Raw genomic sequence first — 22,187 nt, forward strand, 5'->3', positions numbered from 1 at the left:
TTCGTTCGAACCTTCACTTTCGAATATATATATATCGATTGAAACCTGGTTACACTGTTCAAACCAATTTTGTACGTGTGTTTGTTGTAATGAAAATTTGATATCCCTTCTTGGACAACACTATAAGTTATCGGAGATAGTAAGAGAGCATATAAGAAAGGTATATAACAATTTGTGAAATCGTCGGTATAATATCGAGTGGTAGAATCAAATAAGTAGTCCTTATAAAACCTTCAGTAAGTGGAGGCTTCTAGAAGTTGAGATAATTATGAGATATGAAAAAGCCTTTACAGATTTTTCAGCCTCATTCAACTTCCTTTTTCCGCTTTTATTACCTTGACAATGTCTCTAGTTACACATTTTCCAATGGTAATGATACAAACAATGGCGTATTATGTAAAATTGCATGGTGCCCACATGTGATGTATTTATGAACTATAATTTGCTACTAGGCGGGTGGACTGCTCAACCGTGGTAATTGTGGAGTTCGCATCCGCTGTACCTACTAGTGATGCACTGACTTTACTTTAGTATCAATACTGATAAGTGGTCTAAAAATAAATATTCTAGAAGAAAATTAAATCATTTTGAAATTTAAACAAATTCAAGCTGATGGTGAAAACATAGAAGGCAAAAATGCTGATATTGTACTCGTGATAGAAAATAATTGCTCTCTATAACCAAGTCAGAATATAAAAGCATAAATAATAAATATTTTTATATTATATTATAAAAATGGCAGTTCCAGATTCAATCGAACCGGTAAAAACCATACGACTTGGTAAATATAACCTTGATTCAACTAGACCCATAAAGGTCATGTTCGCGACATCCGAAACAGCGAAATCCATTTTACGTCAAAAATCAAACATCACATCTGAGAATATAAAAATCTACTCGGATGAGACCCCCTACCAACAAAAGTATCGCAACAATTTAAGAGACGAACTGAAACGGCGATTGAACGGAGGCGAAACGGATTTAATAATAAAATATGTCAAAGGTATACCTAAAATTGTGAAAATCCAGTCAAAAAACTAACAATACAAGATTCAGATGATCTTCCTTCAAATCTAGACACCACTTACGAAACAACCAATTCTTACAACAACTTAATAAAAGACACAAAATCCTTAAAATTCCTCTACGCTAACGCACGCAGCATAGTAAAGCCAGGAAAGCTAGATGAATTAAACTGTATTCTACAATACAACATACCTAGTCCCGTGCATGTAATAATACTATCGGAAACCTGGATCAAATCTGAATCCGAAGCCAACACTTTAAAATTGCCAAACTACACACATTATTTTAACATTAGAGAAAACGCAAGAGGTGGTGGAGTATCCATATTTGTTCATGACTGCTTAAAGCACAATTACATTGAGGACGTCTGCAAAGAAGACAATCACTATTTATGGGTTCATTTAGATAGATACTCATTAGACATAGGCGCTGTATATAAAACACCGAAATCAAACAATAGTGGTTTTCTGGAGGAATATTCACAGCAGTTGACAAGGAGGAAAAGAGCTTTAGTATTCGGTGATTTTAACTACGACCTTCTCAGTCCAAATCGATCAATTAACAATTATAGAGCAATGCTGTTAGAAAATGGACACCAAATCCTAAACAATACTGATGAAAAATTTAGTACCCGCGATACGCTGACAAGAAAATCGATCCTAGATCATGTCACATCGAACCTAAAAAATCACAAGTTTCATATATCTATTGTGGACTCCCCAATGTCAGATCACAAGCAAATCTACCTCGAAGTTGGCAAATATACACCAGAAACTAAAAAGAAGATCAAGTATTATGCCCTAGATTACACAGCGCTTTATAAAACAGTTGAACGTACAATTGAGAATGTCTCTGATTTCGAAAGCCTATTACACGAAATAAAGGAAGCAGTAATTAAAAACAAAATACCGAAATTCAAAATTCAAAATACATTAAAATCAGACTGGATTAATAGAGACATCATTAATTTGTTAAAGGAAAAGAACCAGCTGTGGACTACTTACAAGGAAAACCCAAGTGACGACATACGTAGAAATGATTTCATAACTTTTCGAAACACCTTGTCAGAACTAATTCAAAGTACTAAAAGTCGTTACTACTACAAAGTCTTCAAAACCTGTGAACAAAAACCTTTAAAAATGTGGAAGTTAATCAGGAACTTAGCGGGAAACAAATCTAAATCATGCTCTGCTCCTTCAAAACTAGATACGCAAAGCGGTATAATCACAGACAATAAAGAAATATGTAATTATTTTAACACCTTTTTTGCTACTATAGGATCTATTTTAGCTAATAAAATAATAAGAACTAGAGAACAAATATATACACAGCCACACACACACACAGGAACACTCACAACCAGATCTAATACAAGTCAATTGTTAGACTTTAATGTAACTACGGAAACGGAAGTCAGCAAAATCATAGACAATCTCAACTCAAACACTAGTACTGGCTTAGATGGAATTAGTTGCAAAGCCCTTAAAAGCATAAAAGATCTCATACTAACTAAGCTCACCATGAGTATCAATTATTGTTTAAAAAACGGCATATTCCCGGACTCCCTAAAAGTAGCCAAAGTTAGTCCGATATTTAAGTCGGGGAAAAAGACTGACCCAGGTAATTATCGACCTATCTCTGTTCTCCCAATAATCTCAAAAATATTTGAGAAAATACTGTATAAGCGCTTAGATGACTACCTCAAAACAATTAACTTCTTCTCTGACAAACAATATGGTTTCCGAGCTAAATCTAGCACTCTAACTGCAACGATTGATCTTGTGACGAACCTTAAAAATAACATCGACGAAAAGCGCGCAGCACTCGGTATATTTATTGACCTGAAAAAGGCGTTCGACACAATCAGTCACAGACTTCTTCTACAAAAACTGCACGAAATCGGTGTTAGGAACACGGCCCATGAAATGTTTCGGTCTTACCTCTCTAATAGGCAACAAATTGTACGGATTGGTGATATGCAAAGTAATTGCGAAACTTTAACCTACGGAGTACCGCAGGGATCCATCCTTGGACCCCTACTTTTCATTATATACGTAAATGACATACATAACCTAAACTTGACAGGTGAGATAAGACTCTATGCTGATGACACAAGCCTGTTCCTATTTGGGAATAGTATCGAACAGATTGTTGAACAAGCCCAACGAGATTTAGACACCCTCTCTGAATGGTTCCAAGACAATTTGCTTACAGTAAACACGTCAAAAACAAACTATATTATTTTTAGTGCTAAGAATAAAAAAGTCGAAAACCATTCAAACCTATACATAGACAACGCACCTTTAACCCAAGTTTCCTCTGAAAAGTACCTTGGTCTCTATCTAGACAAACATCTAACATGGCAGACACACCTAGACAAATTAAGATCAAAACTGTCTTCTGTCATGGGCGCACTTCGAGGGATTGTCCGCTGTTTGCCGATGTCTGTTCGATATATAATCTACAACTCTATGGTAAAACCTCACCTAGAATACCTAATCGAGGTGTGGGGCACAGCTGCTAAGGCACATCTAAAGCAAATCGAAACATGTCAAAACAAAATCATAAAAAGAATATTCCATTACCATTACCTAACTTCAACAGAAAAAATATACAAAGAAACCAAATTAATGACACTATCACAAATATATAAATACAACACATGTATATTGGTACATAAGCTTATCAATAAAAACATACACTCTAAAATAACATTTACAATAAAAGGGCAGACACAAAAACGTATTACCAGGCGGAAAAACAACATTTGCTTAAGACCACCACGGACTAACTATGGAAAGAAGAATATAGTCTACGAAGGAGCAGCGCTATACAACAAATTACCAAATGCCATTAAAGAATTGCAGTCTTTTGCTTTATACAAGAAAAATGTAAAACACCACATTTTGAAAGATTTTTCTAGATTTTGAACAAAAAATGTATCCTTGGATTACTTTATTTACATAGTTATTTATACATATAAATATTTACAACACAAAAAAAAAAACTATCTAACTACTATATAAAAAAAACAATTAAAGAAAAAAAAAAAAAAACTATATCTAAAATGTATCTAATATATATAATATATCTATATCTAATATATATAATTTATTTTGTAACTTGTACGCAAGAAAACATTGAAATATTACGAACAAATAGTCCAATGTATATTGCTAATAACTTGCCATCAACATTCGATACGTAATAGTACCTCAGTTCTCCTAATACCCACAAAACTTGAATATTGTTCATACTGGTTTGTTTATTTTATTTAGGAGCTACCCTACGTCTTAAGTAATTCGTACATGTATTTAGTTCTAAGAATAACTTGTATTTCTCATATTAAGTGAATTGTATTCTTTTTGGGAAATAAATGTCTTAAACCGTAAAAGCATAGCAGTAGGTAACCACCCAGCAAAGACCCACACGACTGATATCACCAATGACTACGTGATACAGTATAAACCTACACCTAAAGCAGATACTAGACTATTCCATGATTATTGTAATCAGATCATCGTGAACAATTATCGTAAGTTACTCAATAATAAAAACACAACAATCAAATGTAAGAGATAACAGTTTATTACTGAAGAAAGAAATGATAAGGAGTGTTTAAATTCAGAGCATAATCTTGTAGAAGTAGTAAAGCTAAGTCAAAATGCCTTTAGCAAGGACTGTGGGGATTGCGATCCTTACGGCTTTAGTCGTGGGTTTAGTGGTGGGGCTGACAACATGGGCTGTGATGAGGGACGATCCTGCAGAAGAAGAAGGACCACCAGAAACTACAGTACCTGATACTACGACTACAACGACTACGACCACTACAACTGAAGCCTCCACAGTTGAACAACCGCCTGAACTGAGGAAGTTGGATTGGTGGGAACACACTGTGATTTACCAGATTTATCCACGATCGTTTAAAGACAGTGATGGAGATGGCATAGGCGATCTTAAAGGTAAGTTCTAAAATATGCTTTGCATAAAAGAAATTGAATTCAGGTCAAAAGTGGATCGACCGTACGATATAGGGATTCGTAAATTACTCGAGTGTGTAACGTATGTATGTTCAACAGGTTATTGAGACTCCGGTAGGGTTTAAAATAAATAACACATTTCAACCGTCGATCACTTTGCAAAACCTTTAAATACGATTGTTAAATCCTAAAAGGACTGTTAATTAAAATCCTACTTAGCCCTAAAACGGATGAAATTCGTGAAAGACGAGACAGCCAGACCTATTTAAATCTGTCTAAATTGGAATTACAATACCCTTTAAGGTGTTTTAATTACTTTATTTAGAAATCCTGTCCGTGTTAATTATCTTAGACTGTTATAATGCTATGCCTAATCAATTGGGTTATCAGGCATTACACGCAAAATAAATATCGTATCAGGTCTTTAACATTGCAGGTGGCCCTAAAATAGGTCCTTGGGGTACTCCTAGCGACAATTTGTTTAACAATACCTTGGACCCTTAACATAACTATTCTTAACATAACTATTCTCTTTCACCAGGTATCACCAGCGAGCTGGAACACCTGGTTGATGCAGGAGTGGGAGCTCTCTGGATGTCTCCAATCTTCCAGTCTCCTATGATAGACTTCGGATATGACATCAGCGACTTCTTCGCTATCCACGATGAGTATGGCACCATGGAGGATTTCGTTGAGCTGGTGAATAAGGCGCATTCGTTGGGTAAGAGCAACTACTTTTTGTTTAACAATGTTTTGAAATGTTATGAAAATATGAATCAGTATCTTAAAAATACTCCGAAGAAAAACAAAACAACAAATTATACCTAATCATTTAAATATTTATTTTTGATGCCTGATAAAGAAATCAGATTGTGATTGAACTTTGCTTTTATTCTTAGGGATCAAAGTCCTTTTAGACTACGTGCCTAATCATGCAAGTACATATTCCGAATACTTCATAAAATCTGAAAATAGGGAACCAGGATTTGAAGACTTCTTTGTGTGGGCAAACCCTCGCTTCGAAGTTGGTAACCCTACTCCTCAAGTACCTTCTAACTGGGTAAGTTGTTTAGCTCATAAACTTTTAACAAGACATTATCGAAAAAGTACCAATATGTTAATCCGAAAATTTTGGCACTAAGATCAGTCAATTTGGAGGCTCAGTCTGGGAATGGAGCGACAAACGCCAGCAATATTACCTCCACCAGTTTGCGATCGAGCAAGCTGACTTCAACTTCAGAGAACAGGCAGTCAAGGACAAGATGATAGAAATCATGCTCTTCTGGATTGAGAAAGGAGCTGACGGATTCAGAGTGGACGCCATCCCTCATTTGTTTGAAACCCCTCCTGATCAATTTGGAGTCTACCCCAATGAACCGCTGTCTGGGAATATGTTCTTGACACCAGACCAGCCCGGGTACACCACGCAGATACATGTGAGGGACCTGATAGAACTGTATGATGTTGTATATGATTGGAGGGAGGCTGTTGACAAGTGGGCTGAAGATAACAACTCTGAGACTAAGTAAGTTCACAAAAGCTCTCCTTTTATATAAAACTGAATGAAACTCTTACTCATCTGAATGTTCTATATTTCAAGGATACTACTAGCGGAAGCATACGCAAATATCAGCATGACCATGTTATACTACGGAGATGAAAAGGGAAGAGTTGGTGCCCATTTCCCATTCAACTTCGACTTCATCACGACACTGTCTGCAAGATCTTCCGCCAGAGACTTCGCGTACGTCATTCGTCACTGGCTCACTTACATGCCTAAAGGAAACGTTGCCAACTGGGTGGTAAGTAACCTTACATTTAATTAAATGCTCTAAGATCTTATTTTTCCTCAAAATTTATCTCATACTAATATTCTTCTAGTTCGGAAACCACGACCAGAGCCGCATGCCGTCCAGATTCAGAACTGACATGGTAGACGGATTGAACAGTCTCAACATGTTACTGCCAGGAGTCGCAGTCACATACCAGGGCGAAGAAATCGGAATGAGGGATGGCTTCGTCAGCTGGGAAGATACAGTAGACGTAGCTGCACTAAACCAGGGCAATCCTGACAACTATCTTGAGTTCTCTAGAGATCCTTGCAGAACGCCTTACCATTGGAACAACTCCACTAGTGCAGGTTTTTCGACCAATGAAAGGCCTTGGCTACCAGTAGCACAAGACTATATGGAAATTAATCTACAAGCTCAAAAGGATGCTGATATTAGTCATTATAAGGTGAGAAATCCAGACAAAGATATAGACAATTCTTTGACAAAAAATGATCTAAGGAAATCCAAAACACTATCGCAAGTTTCTCTGACTTTTTGCCATTTCAGGTGTACCAAACTCTGACACGACTCCGCAAAGAGCCAGCCCTATCCCACGGCGAGTATGACGTAGAAGCTCTGACTGCCAACACCCTGCTCCTCATCCGCTACCTGAGGACCTTCGACACGTATGTCCTGCTGTTCAACGTGGGCACTGTCACTGATACTGTGGACCTCAGTGGAATCACACTGGTGTCTGCTCCTTTGACTGTTTATACTGCTAGCGTGCATAGTAGTAGAACACCTGGGTAAGTCTTTTTGTTATTTGATTTGACTAAGGTATATGTAGTTACAATCTCGTGAATTCTTCCATTTAGAACATATACTTGCGGTCTTTCCTTGCTTACTTTAGGCTCTTCTCAATAGATGCCCATTCTTTAGTCAACGACAAAAAGCATGTATCGACCGTTTTAAAACTTGATGATATATGAGATGAAGGTTCTAAGCATTTCTTTAACAATCAGTGTAGTGGCAAATCATCTTATAAAAAAATGTGATTTGCAAAATTTACATCAATGTAAATAAAAAAGAGGAAAGTTGATGTTGAATATGTCGATAATCACGAATTGGAGATGATAAATAAATAATGATTTCCGGCGATAAAACCTAGGTATTATCTTGGTAATAATTTAGTACCTAGCAAAGTACTTAAAAGCTTATAGATATCTTTATGGTCCCGATTTATTGCTTGATAGTAAAAGTAAAACAAATTAAGAACATTCCAGTTCTTTGAATTGCATCGGAAACGTATTATGTAATTTAGGTAATAATCTATATCAACGTTATCTACTTTTTACGTACAAGTGCGGTACGGTGGGGTACTTAGCATTTTGATAATTTTGCATATTAAGATACAAATAGATAAGCAAGGATGAGGAAAACTAAAAATAAATTACATCTTTGTCCACCTGGATATCGAATCATTCTTGTCTATGTTACTGTGTACATAAAGTGTTAATTAATTAAACCCAGGAACAGGACTCATGATTAATACAGCTGAATTCGGTTACACTAGAAGCCGACCCCAACATGGTTGGGAAAAAGGCTCGGAGGATGATGATGACTCATAATTATTACTGTCCCGTCATCCTCACTTATACTCACTTATCCTCACATATTATGAGACATTCAAACCTATGTATTTACTTTTATTTTTATTGTTTCAGAACCGTTGTTCCTCTGAATAACATCACCTTAGTACCTGGTGAAGCGATTGTACTCCGAGCTCCTCCAACGTGATAAAAAATAAATAAAAAATATATTTATGTATAAGTTAAGTTCATATACCTATGTATGTATAAGTTAAGCCGTATTGCAACGAACTATGAATAAAAAACTGCGTACTTTGGAAATTAAATGTGAAAATTCATAATAAACAGTATTTTTTGTCGCTGTAATTTTATCCTAATTTTAGATGACGACTAAGGAGATAACAACCAATTCTATAATTGAAAAATACAAGCATCCTCTTTTTTGGGAAGTCGGTTAAACAGGAAAAATAAACATTGTCGTAATTAGCGAAATTGTTGTCTCGTGAGCATTTGCTCATATTATAAATGTTATAGATATTGACAGACTTTAAACAAACAAATAAAGATTGCGTAACTATTACCGGTTTTTATTGACACAATGCATTATTTTGTAAATAAAGTACTAGTGATGTGCCTGTCCGGAACCCTAGAACGGGATCCCGAATAAAAAATATGCAAATCGGTTATGGATTTAATTCGTATGTTCCTAATTGGTGCAACACCAATAATATAGTTAAAAATAGTCTATATTCCATACGTTGTATTTCATTTAATTATTTATGAACTGCTTCCTTCCTCTAATATAATCTTATTATCTTCAAAGCCTGAGAAAATACTGGGAGATGATCTACATAGTAGAATAAGATCACATGCTAATTAAGTAACTATTTATCGACTAGGGTTTGCCATTCAGTGCACTGAAATAAATTTATTTGAACACTAACTCTGAATTTACTGCTTTATGTTAAAACTATTATCTAGTTGGATTTTTAGTTTATTGACTTTCATAGATATTTACATATTTACAAGACACAAACAAACTATTCTAGTAAAACATCTAAAAAGCAATAACGAATATAATAAAATAGTCCTATAAGAATGTATATCATCACTTTGCGTATTTCTGACATGAAATGTAACTGCCGGTTTGAGGCAATTCAGGTAGGTACCAAATAATTAATATAAAACCAATATATAAAAGATAATATTAATTAGTTTCAAATACCGAGAATTCATTAATCAATAAGAGCCCAAAATTAATTTAAGTTTTCATTTACTTCTCAACTTCCCAATTCCGCTTCACCTTAAAACCGTAACAAATCAATATACAACATAAATAATTCCTTTGACACCTCTGAACTTTAAACCCATTAATCCATCAAACCAAAACTTGGTCCAAACTTCAATACCTGGTGGAAAACTTTTGGACCGGGTACATAAATAATGGGAATGAATTTGGTCGGTAAGTCGCATCACTAGTGAACAAGGTCGTCGGAAGTGGTGCGGAGATGGTGGGATTATTATTGTTCGAGATGCTGTGGGTGGTACTCGCGTGTGTGGTGAGCAGGGTGGCTGCCGATGTGGTCTCCCCGTGGTGGAACAATGCTGTGTATTATAGGATGCTGGTGGATAGCTTTAGAGATGGAGACGGCGATGGCTTGGGGGACCTAAGTGGTGAGAGTTAAACACATTTGGATTGAGTTAATCATTTACCTAGACGTGTGTAATACCTACATGGGATTAAAATTAATTACTTAGCTAAAATATAGGAGTTACTACATACAACTAGTTCTAAAAAATATTTATGAATTTAAATGTTTTTTCAAACTGAAATCAATATTCTGCTGTACCCCTAAATAATTGGATACAGGAATAATATTGTGTAAACAGATTATGCTGATAAATTCGTGTACGTGCCGTTTGAGCTGTCGGAATCATAATAGGATAAAATGTTAACACTAAACTAACTGCTAACCCTAGCTACTATAATTTTACATGAAGCAAAAAACATCAGATTATACTTTTATTCAAAAAACATTTAGAAGATAAAGATTAATAATTATAGGTATAACCAGCAACCCACCTAGGCTTCGCACGGGTGCGGATAAGCCTTCCTCTTCAATCACTCTATTTATGAAAAAAAAAAACGCATCAAAATCCGATATAGAGATATAGGATATATATAGGATATAGAGACAGAGAAGCGATTTTGTTTTATACTATGTAGTGACTAATATATTTTTAGTTACAACCACATTAAGCGCCTATGAAAACTTATATTGCAATCAACCATTTAGGCCCACCAACCACATAATAATTTCAGGCGCCATAAAACAACTAAGTTACATCCGAGCTCTGGGTGCTGATGCTGTCATCCTATCCCCCATCTTCGCGAAGAGTAAGGAGTGCACCAAACCTGGGACTATGGACTTCATGGAGATAGACCAGCGATATGGAACCATGGAGAATTTCAATGCACTGCTGGAAAAGGCTAAGAAATTAGGTAAGGATGTTTTAGAATGTAGACGATGATAGATAATTTGTATGGAAAACTAGATCCCATGATTTATCTCAGTTAAGACAGACAGCTTAATTCAGTATTGGCGTATCAAAATATAACTATTATACCTAAATACAAACAGGTCTTCTGTTTAAATTAAAAATCTTTTAAAATGTCAGGACCAACTTCTTCATTAGAATTTCAACCTTATCACGTATGTAATAGAGCTGAAAGTGGTGGTGACGCTGCCACTTCAGACTGTCAGCACGGCTTCTGAGTGGTTCACTTCGAGCGCTGACCGGGTCCCGGGATACGAACACAGGATCGTGTGGAAAGATGGCACTGTTGTTTCACCACCGCCAGTAAGTATTATTTAATAGTGAAATTACATAAAAATCTGTTGTTATAGCCATAGCACAAAGATCGTGTGGAGGTACGAAACTACAAAGATAGAGGGGCATTTATTTATTGCAAGAGGCGCTTCTCCGTACTCATATAAGAGTTATTTTGAAGTCTTTGGGGATCGTCCTCATTTTTGATGAAAATTAGGATGATGTGATTTACAAACTGAAATAATATACTGTTCTACTTCTATATTTACTTCCCAAAATTATAAGACGTGTTCTCAATCCTCAGCCTGAACTAGGAATACAAAAATGGACGTACCACGCCACTCGCAACACCTTCTTCGGCAACGTGAACAATGAGGCAGTGATAAACCTCTGCTGCGAGAGTGTGGCAGCAGCCTTCTCCGCAGCCCAGTGCGCCTGGCTCAAGCGAGGAGTGGCTGGAGTACTCCTCAACCCTGACTTCCCAAGGGACCTGGCTTGTGGAGAACAGCTGCTTAAGAAACTGGTGGCCGATGCTATGAGTTGTGCGCGTGCTGGCAATTTGGAGACCCCGTGAGTCACTTTTGTAACCATCCTAGATATGTATAGCTGGTGTAAAAATACATTGAGTTTAAAGCTTGAAGTGGCCAAAGGATATGCTATAATAATAGGCCATAGACTGCAACAGTACTGCACCTAGCCTGTACCTAAGGTATCTCATTAGTATAACTTGGAAATATGGCCTAATTAGCGGTGTACAAGGAGAAGATAATATCTTTCGATTTACTATGAGCCTACATAACAGCTGCTGTAAGCTTAAACGTAGCTTAGTTTTTTATACCCTCTGTCATGCTTTCTATTTTGTTTCCTAGACTTATCCTGGTGGAATCCTCTTTGAAGCCAGAGCAGGCTGCCAGGTACTACGGTGAAGGCGGAGTAGGAGCCAATAGCATCATCAGCAAAGCTCTGACGTACCCATCCAGGTCTACTAACGAGATGGTGGTGGGCTTCATCGCTTCTGTGGTCACCACACCCATGGATACTATGCCTACTTGGACAGTGAGTTTGAGAAAATATACTTTTAATAATAATTGAGAATGTATGGGAATGGAAAGTAGGTACTAAAAATGGCTTTTTCAGAGTTAAGAAATTGTGTTTTTGATACAACATTAATGTATCTGTAAAAATACAAACGCATCATAATTTAACACAGTTAGATTAGATACCTACGCGGAGCGATGCAATTAAAAATATCTGGCTAAGTTATTGTCCATCTAGTCATCAAAGTTTGTGCAAAATATACAGTTCACGATATGGTCTATTTTTATACAAACACATGTCAGGGGTCAGGAATAACAGGACAGGCCTAAAAATAACATTCGCTACGCGTTTGTCATACTTTAATTGAAACTAATTGGTGAGTGACAAGTATACAAGCATTTATGTACAACGTCGCAAATTACTAACAATAATAATATATGTTGTTTGTCTGTAATAGTGAGGCAGTTCCAACTTTTATGTACCTAGCTGTTACGTATGAAATTCGAACAATTCCTAAATTGCTTATTATCTAGAATTTATGAATACTTTCCCAAAGGGCACAAAAATAATAAATGGATAATTACATGTTATGAAGGGTCTCCAAAGATTCGAGATCACAGAGCATATTGCCCAGGGACCCTGAGACCTCAGCCGTTTAATGCCTTTGACCGTGGTTCAGTCTGTGATAAAGTTTATTTATTACCCAAGGGACATAGCGTATTAGCCGCTCTGAAGAATTTACTCGCGAAAATAACAAGTAAATTGAATTCGGGCAGAAAAGCTGAATATTGTCGCCCAGTGTCCTCTAAAGTGGATCGACAATGACTGGATCATTCTTTTAATAATATCTTTGAATGTTGAATTAGATTGCTTAAAATCAATTTCGTTTTCAGACAAGTGCTCCCAACGAAAGTCGTACAGCGTCCCGATATGGCAGCGAAATGGTGGACTCTGTGAACCTCCTTGCTCTGAACCTGCCAGGGTCCGCCATCATCTACCAAGGAGATGAACTGGCAGCTGCAGACACCATCTTAGCGTGGAACTCGGGAAACACTTGCTGGCCTAACCAGCCTGTACCATGGGCCGCTCCCTTCCCATGGGATGATTCTCCAACAGCTGGGTTTACCAAGGGAGAGCCATGGTTACCACTAGCTCCGAACTTTAGATATGCAAATGCTAAGACAGAGTTTTCAAATGAACTTAGCCATGTTGGTGTTATGAGGATCGCTGCTGCGCTGAGGAAATCACCAGCTTTTGGACCTCATGTAGAGGTAGGTATTACTTAAATAATTTTAGGATTAGACTAACAAAACAATATTATGTTCATAGTGAAATGGATACCGGAGATCTCTGTTCGGAAGCGGGACCGTAAATGTAAAAAATCTCTTTCTGTAACTTGGGCCAGGACCGAAAACAGACACTAAAATAGTAGCAATTTGAATTCATATCAATGCAATAAAATTGAGTGGAAGTGTGTAAAGTGACACTACCACATGATGTGGAGGCAATCGTGGGCGCAATTCACAATCCGCCGTTTCCGCGATTGCCCGTCGGGAGCAGATAAGCAGCGATTATGGCGTATTTCTCCATCGTTCGGGATGATGCTCTTCTTCATGGGGTGATAGAAATATATGGAGCATGAGCAAACGCAATTCATTAAGAGCATCCGATTCATATTCTCGTAACTTTACTAGATAAGACTTGCTTGTGGTATCTTTTTTGTGCGCATAAATTATATTTTTAAACCGGTTCCATCTAGTCGACATCTTGCAGACTCATTCAGACGTTTATTAAGTAAGATACTATGTGCTGATAGTTTTAATTTTATTGTATTTATCTTGAAGTCATTCATAACATAAATTGAAATAGACTCGAAGATAAGGCTAGAGCGTATTAATGATGTGAATAAAATCAAATAAAAAGATAAAATCTTCGACACCCGTTACTTATGCATATATTCTTTTAATATTAATGATTCTATCCTAAGTAATACGATCGCTGTAAAAATCAGCAAAAAATAAATTGACCTCAGGTTAACACAAGGCATTAGCGTACTACCAAAAAGGGCCAGGACTTTCAACCCTTTTCACAATAAAGACCTAAAAACTGTCAATCAAAATAATTAATTGTGGCTGAAATATTTCAGATAAAACGTCAGAACGGGGCCGTGTTGGTGCTGAGGTGGGGTTCCGTCGGATCCCTGCTCCTCATTTCGAACTTGGCTAAGGAACCTACTGAAGTAGACCCGTCTTTTATACCAGGGGTCCCTAATCAGATGACTGTGGCCACTACATCTACTGGGTCTAACTTCGCCATTGCCACTCATTTGGCGACAGATAAAACGATGAAGCTTGCTCCAGGACAGACAGTCTTACTGGCAGGAGGGCCTAGGCATTGTGGAGGACCTGGACCAGTTGACAAAATTGCCAGCAAGCTCTCGGAAGGCTGGCAGAAGATCAACAAGTACTTCAGTAGCTAGTTTATTATTTCTAAGTTTATCTTAGATACCGTGTACTTAATGCTATTATTGCCAAAAAGGTTTTATTTTATCCTTTTGAGGTGGTACCTTTACAATGTTGTTTATACTTTTAATAATAGTACTAAATTGTGCTGATTGACTTTTGATTGTGATAATAATGGTTGACCTTTGATTGATAATGTTATGTTTATCGTAACTTGTTGTGTGTTGTCACTATTAAACCTGTTTTTATTAAAACTGTTTCTGCAACAAGTGGATCATAATTGTGTGGGATTTTGTTATCAAATAAACCTTTTAATTATAAGTTGAATGAATGGTACTATATAACCGTTTTTTCTTTTTGGTATTTACATCCGTCGAGTGTTCTTTTTACAATTGCCTGCATGTATTTAGTAATTAAGTTAAACGGTATGGAAAACCAAACATGTCCCTTTAGAATAAAAAATAAAAAAAGAACGTACAACAAACAATAATTGTAAATGAAAACGTAGAGCGGCATCCAAATTAAAATCGATAAAGCGCGCCATCAAAACACAAAACCTCAACTCACAATATCAAACAGATTACACATTTATGAAGTATAATTTAGACGTAACGACACGTCGCCGAAACGACCTAATATCGTTAAGGATACGTATGATATAAAGAAAGTCGTACGCCCCAACTAGGGGTAATGAATCGTCTACTATATTAGACGCACACTGGCAGAGCCGCGGACGACGCGCGCCGCTTTACATTACAGCCTATTGTCTTGGTGACCTATTTCCTGACAATATAACAGAAACGTAATTTTACATAACTAACCCCAACCCTTTTTGGACAGGAAAGGCTCAGCTCCAATTCCATTTAAAAGGATTTAAGACTTCGTAAGTTACGACTCACTTACTTGAGTGCTGAGTTGCCGCGAAAATTGGATTGTGAGCTTTCAGACCCCTTCTTAGTTTAACTTAAATCATGCATGCCGCTATTGGTGCTTTTCATAAATATATTCGATGCCTGAAAGTAGTAAGACGCTGAAACTTATTACTTGGCCCAAGAAGTACAAACCGGCGGCAATCTCCCCCAAGCTAAGGGAAAAACACGGGAAATAATGTTGCAAGTAAAATGGTGGTTATTTTAAGAGTTAAGGGTAATAGGACTCACAGAATTTGCTCTTCTCAGCATGGCTGTAGGTAGCATAAACCACGAGGAGGAAAAGTAGCGCGCGCGCCCTCATGGCGGGGCGGCGCGGGCTCTCAGTGGCCCGGCGCGGCGCGGACTGACCGCGGCGCCCTATCGACCCAGCGCGCGCACCGCGCATGCGTCACCCCCGCTCCCGAGAGCCCCGCCTCGCACGCTCGCCAGGCAAGGGGTTGCTACAACACAAAATAAAGGAAAATGTGAAAATCTCGGAAAATGGAAATTGGTACAAAGGGTAAAAAGTGCTGTTGCTAGGGAAACTGTCTTATCATTTATTTCTTCCTTTACTAAAAGTACTTATTTTTATCGAGTAAGCAGCCTAAATGAGGGCAATCACAGCAAATATAATTTCGAAAACTCATTCTGTACCATACTGTGAGATGCAATGCTTAAGTTATAGTAATGCCCATAAACTCAACCAGAGTCCTAATTACAATAGCAGGACTTTTACTTTTATCAATCCGCCAGATACTTTTCTATTTCCCTTGGAACTTTTCCCCTACCAAAGGCAATAGTCAAAAACGTATAACTCCAAAATCCACCCCCTATGCTTACCTGGCAACCCCCTGGCAGTCGGGCATCGTACGGCGTCCCGCGGGCTCTCGCGCCCTATGACTCACGAGTGAATGAACGAAGAGCCCGATGAGCGACCAATCAATGCTGCATTACTACTCTATTTACTAACACTCACACGGCTTTTGGGCATTAACAGCTCGTATTTTTGTAATGGGAGGAAAGGAAATATAGCTGTCAGCTTAACTGGCTGATTTATTTATGGGCTTGCTGGTAAGTGGGCGCTTTGCGGCGCTTCTGTTGAGCCAACTACAAATGCCGACGGTTATAGCATTTTTGTTACTGGACAGTATGCGCAGGAATATGCTGCTAGGTTGAAATCATCGTGGGCCTCTGCAGCATTCATCCTAAACTCAGTGTTTAAAAAAGAGCGATTGAAGTACTGATAAATCATCATCTTAATCCTAACCTGCATTAAAAATCTAAAACATATAGGTAAAAATATTTTCCACAGAATACTAAATAGCCTTTGGATTGATATGTACAATAAATTATAATGACAAAATTATTCATGCAATAAACTCATTATCAGCTCGCAATTTCCTCGTGTAACCACCCAATTGATAACCGCAATGCTGAAAAACCTCAAAAAATGGAAATGTACGAGTATAGATAAGGGGGACCGAACCCCCTAAAGTTGGTATTAGTCTCGAACCAGCGAGTGCCAGGTCCTCAGACCAACGCCGACTTGTCAAGTTGACGGTAGAAGGGTACCCTTACTGACTAACCTCCCCCCCTCCGCCCCCCACCGACACTCCTCCTGAGAGCCTCTTGACTCAAGAGCCCTCCACACAAAGGTATCTTTTTGACAAGTTTTGAGTATATGGAATCCTGAAACCGTGTCAAGATTGGCTTCTAAGTAATGTTACAAAATGTTCAGTGAGTACTCCTGCCTGCTAATATGTCAGTTCTTATCTACTCTGGGTATTTAGGATTAGAGCCAGTAGGTAAGTACTTCGGGCCACGAGGCAAATGTCGATAACTCAATGACATCAACAAGTCTGATGTCCACTCCTGTAAATACCTACATCAACAACTTCCAGAAACCCTTTTTGGTAATCCACTTAGAAACTAACGATCAAAAGTAGGCAATCAACGGCTAAAACGTCAACGTTCAATCCTATAGTTTGTCAGATGCAATGATGCTATACTGTCTACTCATGTCGCACACCAAGGGCTTTTCCAACATCCACAGCAATAACTGACAAAGTCACACTGTCTGGTCTCTTCCCATCTTCACGCAAGGTACCTACACCAGGCTATTAGGCTCATGTACAGTTCATATTCAGTAGAAAGAACACGATGTTCTCGTACAATGCCATCCACCAAAACTTGCACACAGCAGTTAATACTCTAAGATATCCCACTCTTATTAATTGGTTCAAAAGACAGAAGATTCATATTTTCATCACTTCCCGCCTTATCTAGTTGCTGTTCCCATTTTTCCAGTTATTTGGGAGTTAAATGCATTGTTTCAAATTGCTACTTTCTTGCAACTAGCCTGGATCTTACTCAAGACATTTGAAGTCAGAAACAGCATCATCATGACAGACCATCATCACCTACCACCATTATCATGGTCTCCTCGACTTATCCTGGCTCGAGGATATTTCCATAATAATCAATAAAATGTAAATATAAAGATAACAAAAGATTATATTATAATTACTGTTCCATTACTCATTCCTTTATCTGGCATGAACTAGAAATAATTTAGGGATATTCGTCATAATTTTAAGTATGCGTAATCATTAATTCCCTATTAGGTAATTAGGTATTTATTGTTTAAAAAGGAACGCAAATATAAATATAAACTCAAGATATACCTCAACATTAAATGAAAACGAAAAGTTTCGAAATTTCCAGAATAGTAAACCACTTAACTAGGAGCGGTCTATCTGGTAGCCTGGGATGACTAAATATTAAAAAAATGTTGGTACCTAAGATAATATAGGCCGCAAAAAGGCTCCGTTATAAGTCAATAACTGGATATTTTTTGTGGGATTTTAGCCTAATTTATGCCTTTACATTTTTTGTTACTCACACCAATTTAAATGGTCTAGAACCAGTGTGAAAATGACATCATTGTATCAAATTATGTTATTTGAATTATTTAACTTGGTTTGTTCAATTTCTTAACTTAGTAAGTAGTTTATATAATAATTTTCTTATATGACTTCCTAGTTCAACTTGCATTTTATAATTTTCTCGGAGTCAAACTAGAAAATATTGCAAACACTTCCCGTCTTACCACAAAAACTTTTAAACGTCAGTTTATGCCTTGTCTAAAAAAATGTCAAATTATGACGTTGACATATGGTTCATTTTGCAGCCAAAATTTTATTAGACAAGTGTAAAACAGGGTTCAAAGTTTTTGTAGTAAGACCCTTCTTGTTTGACGTTTCTTAATCGCCTGTAATAGGTCTATTATTATAGATATGAAATAAAAATCTTTGAAATTATAAAATATACCAAGAGAATATGTAGAAGAAAATTGCTTTAAATATTTGTAACAGAACTTTCCTAAAGTCCAGAAATCCATACTCCTAAAAATATCTAAAGCCGTACCCACACTCGCCGGGCATCGCGATAGCCATGACAGAGTGTCGGGTAGGAAATTGCCAGCGCAAACATTGGAGATGGTCACATCGGCGCACTTGACGCCTGCGGAGATTTCACCGGACGATTTCCTGCTCGTGTGTAGAGGGTTTTATTTCTGTTTCAATGTGAAAAGCTTTACGCATTCACGGGGTGCTTTTGTGGTGTTGGTACATTTCTATTGCATTTAATTGAGTGTTCTCGGCTTTTCCCCGCAAAGTTTGCAGTCGGTCTAATACCGAATAAAAACTTGATTCATCTTCCTACTGATTTATGAGCCCAACAACTACCGGCCGACTGAAATTTTGCAATGTGCGGGTACATATACAGCTCTCGCGCCCTAGGTAGAACTTTATGTTTAAATTAATATTAGTTTCACTAATTCTTGATACTTGTCAAGATAGTCCTGACGTGGTCGTCGTTTTAGCGGATTTTTTCCCCGTCTGATTAGATTTATAGCGTCCTAGGCTTTATTGGCTAAAATAATCTGGGTGCATGCCCATAATTAGTACACTTTCCCTTCCTGAAAAACAGACATGATATGCACTGTTTGCCATGCCTGCAAGAAAAACATGTTTCATTATGATATTGTCGTACATAAAGTATAAAAGTATGTCACAAGCGGCCGCCACCCGTCGAAGCGTCGACAGCAATTAATAAAAATCACGAAACACTATCGTTACACGTTCAAATTATCGCAGATAAGCCGCTATCGCCGAAACAATCGCAGATACGTGTCTGCGTAGAAGCAGACGGGAAATTCGACTGTTTATCATCATCAGCGGTGGCCTGGGGTACCTGACAACGGCCTCTACGTCTTCACCGGCCGGTTGGTATTCGAGACCTCTGCTGATCCTGGCCTCCATTCCTTTTTATCTTCAAACCTTTTTTTCCGCCGTAATCTTGATTGATTCACGCAATTAATCGATTGATCGATTGGACAGAGGACAGCGGTATCCTTTTTTTCGTTTGTTTTGCTTTCTTAATCGGTTTTTCTTTTCCTTTTTGCGCCGTTTTTTGGTATGTAAGTATGTCGGGGAAATGATAACCTGAATTTCGTGGAAAATATTTTGATCGTGTTTCAATAAAGATATTCTTTGTTATAGTTTACAGACAAGCATTTTACCTAGACATTTATACCTACCTAGCTTATCTAGGTAAAGGCTGCATCGATATCGATAAAATGTAATAAATAACGTCGGTGAATATTTATTGGAATCTGAGTTCATCCGGTTTTCAGCCTGCACACCTACATACATATAGTAAATAGATATATTTTTGTATTATAAATAGTTCAGCGTAATGAGGAAAACCACCTATATTATCCTGTAATTTTAGTGTGCCTTTTATGTACCAGGGCCGCGGTAACTCTTTTGAACAATCCCGCAGCCCCGGCATGCCTTGGCCCTCATGAGCCCCGTTGGGGTAACATGAAGGACTTCAATTCGTAAGTATGTAAAGCTACTCATCAACAAACTCTTTATCTGTACACCTAATTAATATAATTTTTTCAACAAAGCGTACCTACAAAGTAAATCAACTTCAGTTATTACACACGGTGCGCACGCGGCTACCGAAGCATTGAGCAGAACGTGTTGGTGGGGCGTCCCGTCCACTCTGATTGCTGCACGCGAGTGTAACATACCAGCACGGCTTCATGTCATATAGCTGGCGTATGAATGGATCACAGATCTAGAATAAAATTTTCTCGAGGACTTTTAATATTGAAGTTTTCATGGTCATTTTGTTACTGAAGAAACGGTTGATGGCACAATTAAATATTGGAGCCAGTTTTATAGTTTATTTAGAAAGTACTTTCAACAAAGCTACACTGACGACAGCAGATGTGGGTGCAGTGCAACACCACAAACCAGCACAGAATTTCAAAGGTACCTTACGTACCCAACATCTGTACAGAGAAAGAGCTACATGCCGCCACTGACGATAGGTTTGCAGTTTTCTGCAAGCGTGCATATCAAAGATCTTCATCGATTCAGCTGTATTACTGTGAAAGTGTTCAGGCAAATAGGCTGTCCGGAAAACATACAGAGTTACTTTCACAATGAAGTAGGTAAATAATTGTTGGCAGAAGTAGTTTCATTTATTTCTAGTGTGGGAACCCGGTTTCGGCACGCCCGCATAAGTCCTGTGTGTGGCCTCCCACATAATAGAACATAATAATATACAATGTTGTATAAAAGAACTCAAAACCGGTTGTTTTTATTAAAATTCAATAAATATTGTCTCACGAGTGTTAAATAGGTAATTTGAGATAGGTGACCTAATTTAGCTTAATCGTCTTAAAGTTTCAATAACTTTTTTAATCTATTTTGTTTTTGTAAATAAACTATTGGTTTAAAATACGACCTTCATTACTATGAAATAGCTTGCATATTTTATTTCAAAGGTTAGTCAGGTCTGCCGTCCGGGCATCAAAGTGAATTACAATTATATTAAAATGTTGTGCAATTACTAAATCTTGAACAGGTTGGTATTGAAAACTCCCGTAAAAAAAAAACCCACTGACATTTTCCGTCACCCAGGAATCGAACTCATTGCCAACACGTTCAATAGTTAATAGTAACAGCTCGTGACAACTGGACCAATAAGGCAGTCGTTATCCTGAGTTATGGTCACAATTATTGCATTAAAATTCAATAATTAAATAATTTTGAATGAATTTGGCACTTTATTATTACTTCATTAACATATTTGGCTTGTAAAAAAACCGCAATTAGCATGCCATTAACATTAACTGAACCAGTTTGTTACGCAATCTTATTTAAATGACAAATATTTGTGGTATGTGCCCACGACCAGTTCGTCCGCGTAACTAAACATAATAATAGAAGCTTCATACCAATTGATAACTGTGGGCGGCTATTGATTTCACCAAATTACGATACATGGGGGCCAGGGCTCTTTTGACCAATTTTGAAAATGTAGTGTAACTTGTGTTACATTATTTAAACATCGTCTAACATTAACTTTATCCAAATGTCTATAAGTAAATGTCATGCCAAGTGAGCTATTTATAAAATCCATTAAAACCCATATTGAACCTTTCCTTTTGAGAAAGTAAGAACACCTTTGCAAAGATTTTTTTGCAAATACGTATACA

General features: G+C 37.5%; 3 protein-coding genes across 6 annotated transcripts in view; 2 read left to right on the forward strand and 1 right to left on the reverse strand.

The window, feature by feature from the left end:
- Nucleotides 1-16,020, reverse strand: part of LOC110376985 (uncharacterized) — a 56,077-nt gene extending 40,057 nt beyond the window's left edge. For all 4 annotated transcript variants that reach the window (XM_021335656.3, XM_021335655.3, XM_064035117.1 and 1 more), the window contains exon 1: nucleotides 15,860-16,020. In XM_021335656.3, the coding sequence (XP_021191331.2) occupies nucleotides 15,860-16,016 (157 nt within the window). In that variant the 5' untranslated portion in view covers nucleotides 16,017-16,020. The remainder of the gene's footprint in view (nucleotides 1-15,859) is intronic.
- LOC110376983 (maltase 2) lies at nucleotides 4,632-8,944 on the forward strand. Its single transcript, XM_021335653.3, has 8 exons — nucleotides 4,632-4,988; nucleotides 5,548-5,727; nucleotides 5,906-6,066; nucleotides 6,149-6,531; nucleotides 6,607-6,808; nucleotides 6,888-7,244; nucleotides 7,346-7,584; nucleotides 8,503-8,944. Exons 1-8 carry the CDS (start codon nucleotides 4,691-4,693, stop codon nucleotides 8,573-8,575), a joined length of 1,893 nt encoding a protein of 630 aa, XP_021191328.3. The 5' UTR covers nucleotides 4,632-4,690; the 3' UTR covers nucleotides 8,576-8,944.
- On the forward strand, nucleotides 9,861-15,043 carry LOC110376984 (maltase 1). Its single transcript, XM_021335654.3, has 7 exons — nucleotides 9,861-10,041; nucleotides 10,691-10,870; nucleotides 11,093-11,229; nucleotides 11,504-11,769; nucleotides 12,069-12,255; nucleotides 13,131-13,508; nucleotides 14,384-15,043. Exons 1-7 carry the CDS (start codon nucleotides 9,876-9,878, stop codon nucleotides 14,714-14,716), a joined length of 1,647 nt encoding a protein of 548 aa, XP_021191329.3. The 5' UTR covers nucleotides 9,861-9,875; the 3' UTR covers nucleotides 14,717-15,043.
- Nucleotides 16,021-22,187: the final 6,167 nt, after the last annotated feature.

This window comes from Helicoverpa armigera, chromosome 6 (genome assembly GCF_030705265.1).
Source record: "Helicoverpa armigera isolate CAAS_96S chromosome 6, ASM3070526v1, whole genome shotgun sequence".
In the NCBI taxonomy this organism is placed as follows: domain Eukaryota; kingdom Metazoa; phylum Arthropoda; class Insecta; order Lepidoptera; family Noctuidae; genus Helicoverpa; species Helicoverpa armigera.

Bases quoted from the DNA above. Each gene is read 5' to 3' on its own strand.
- LOC110376983 (XM_021335653.3), top strand. From the start codon at position 4,691: ATGCCTTTAGCAAGGACTGTGGGGATTGCGATCCTTACGGCTTTAGTC. The intron at 6,532-6,606 runs GTAAGTTCACAA...CTATATTTCAAG, and splicing joins GATAACAACTCTGAGACTAA to GATACTACTAGCGGAAGCAT. The intron at 6,809-6,887 runs GTAAGTAACCTT...ATATTCTTCTAG, and splicing joins GAAACGTTGCCAACTGGGTG to TTCGGAAACCACGACCAGAG.
- LOC110376984 (XM_021335654.3), top strand. From the start codon at position 9,876: ATGGTGGGATTATTATTGTTCGAGATGCTGTGGGTGGTACTCGCGTGT. The intron at 10,871-11,092 runs GTAAGGATGTTT...CGTATGTAATAG, and splicing joins GGAAAAGGCTAAGAAATTAG to AGCTGAAAGTGGTGGTGACG. The intron at 11,230-11,503 runs GTAAGTATTATT...CTCAATCCTCAG, and splicing joins CTGTTGTTTCACCACCGCCA to CCTGAACTAGGAATACAAAA.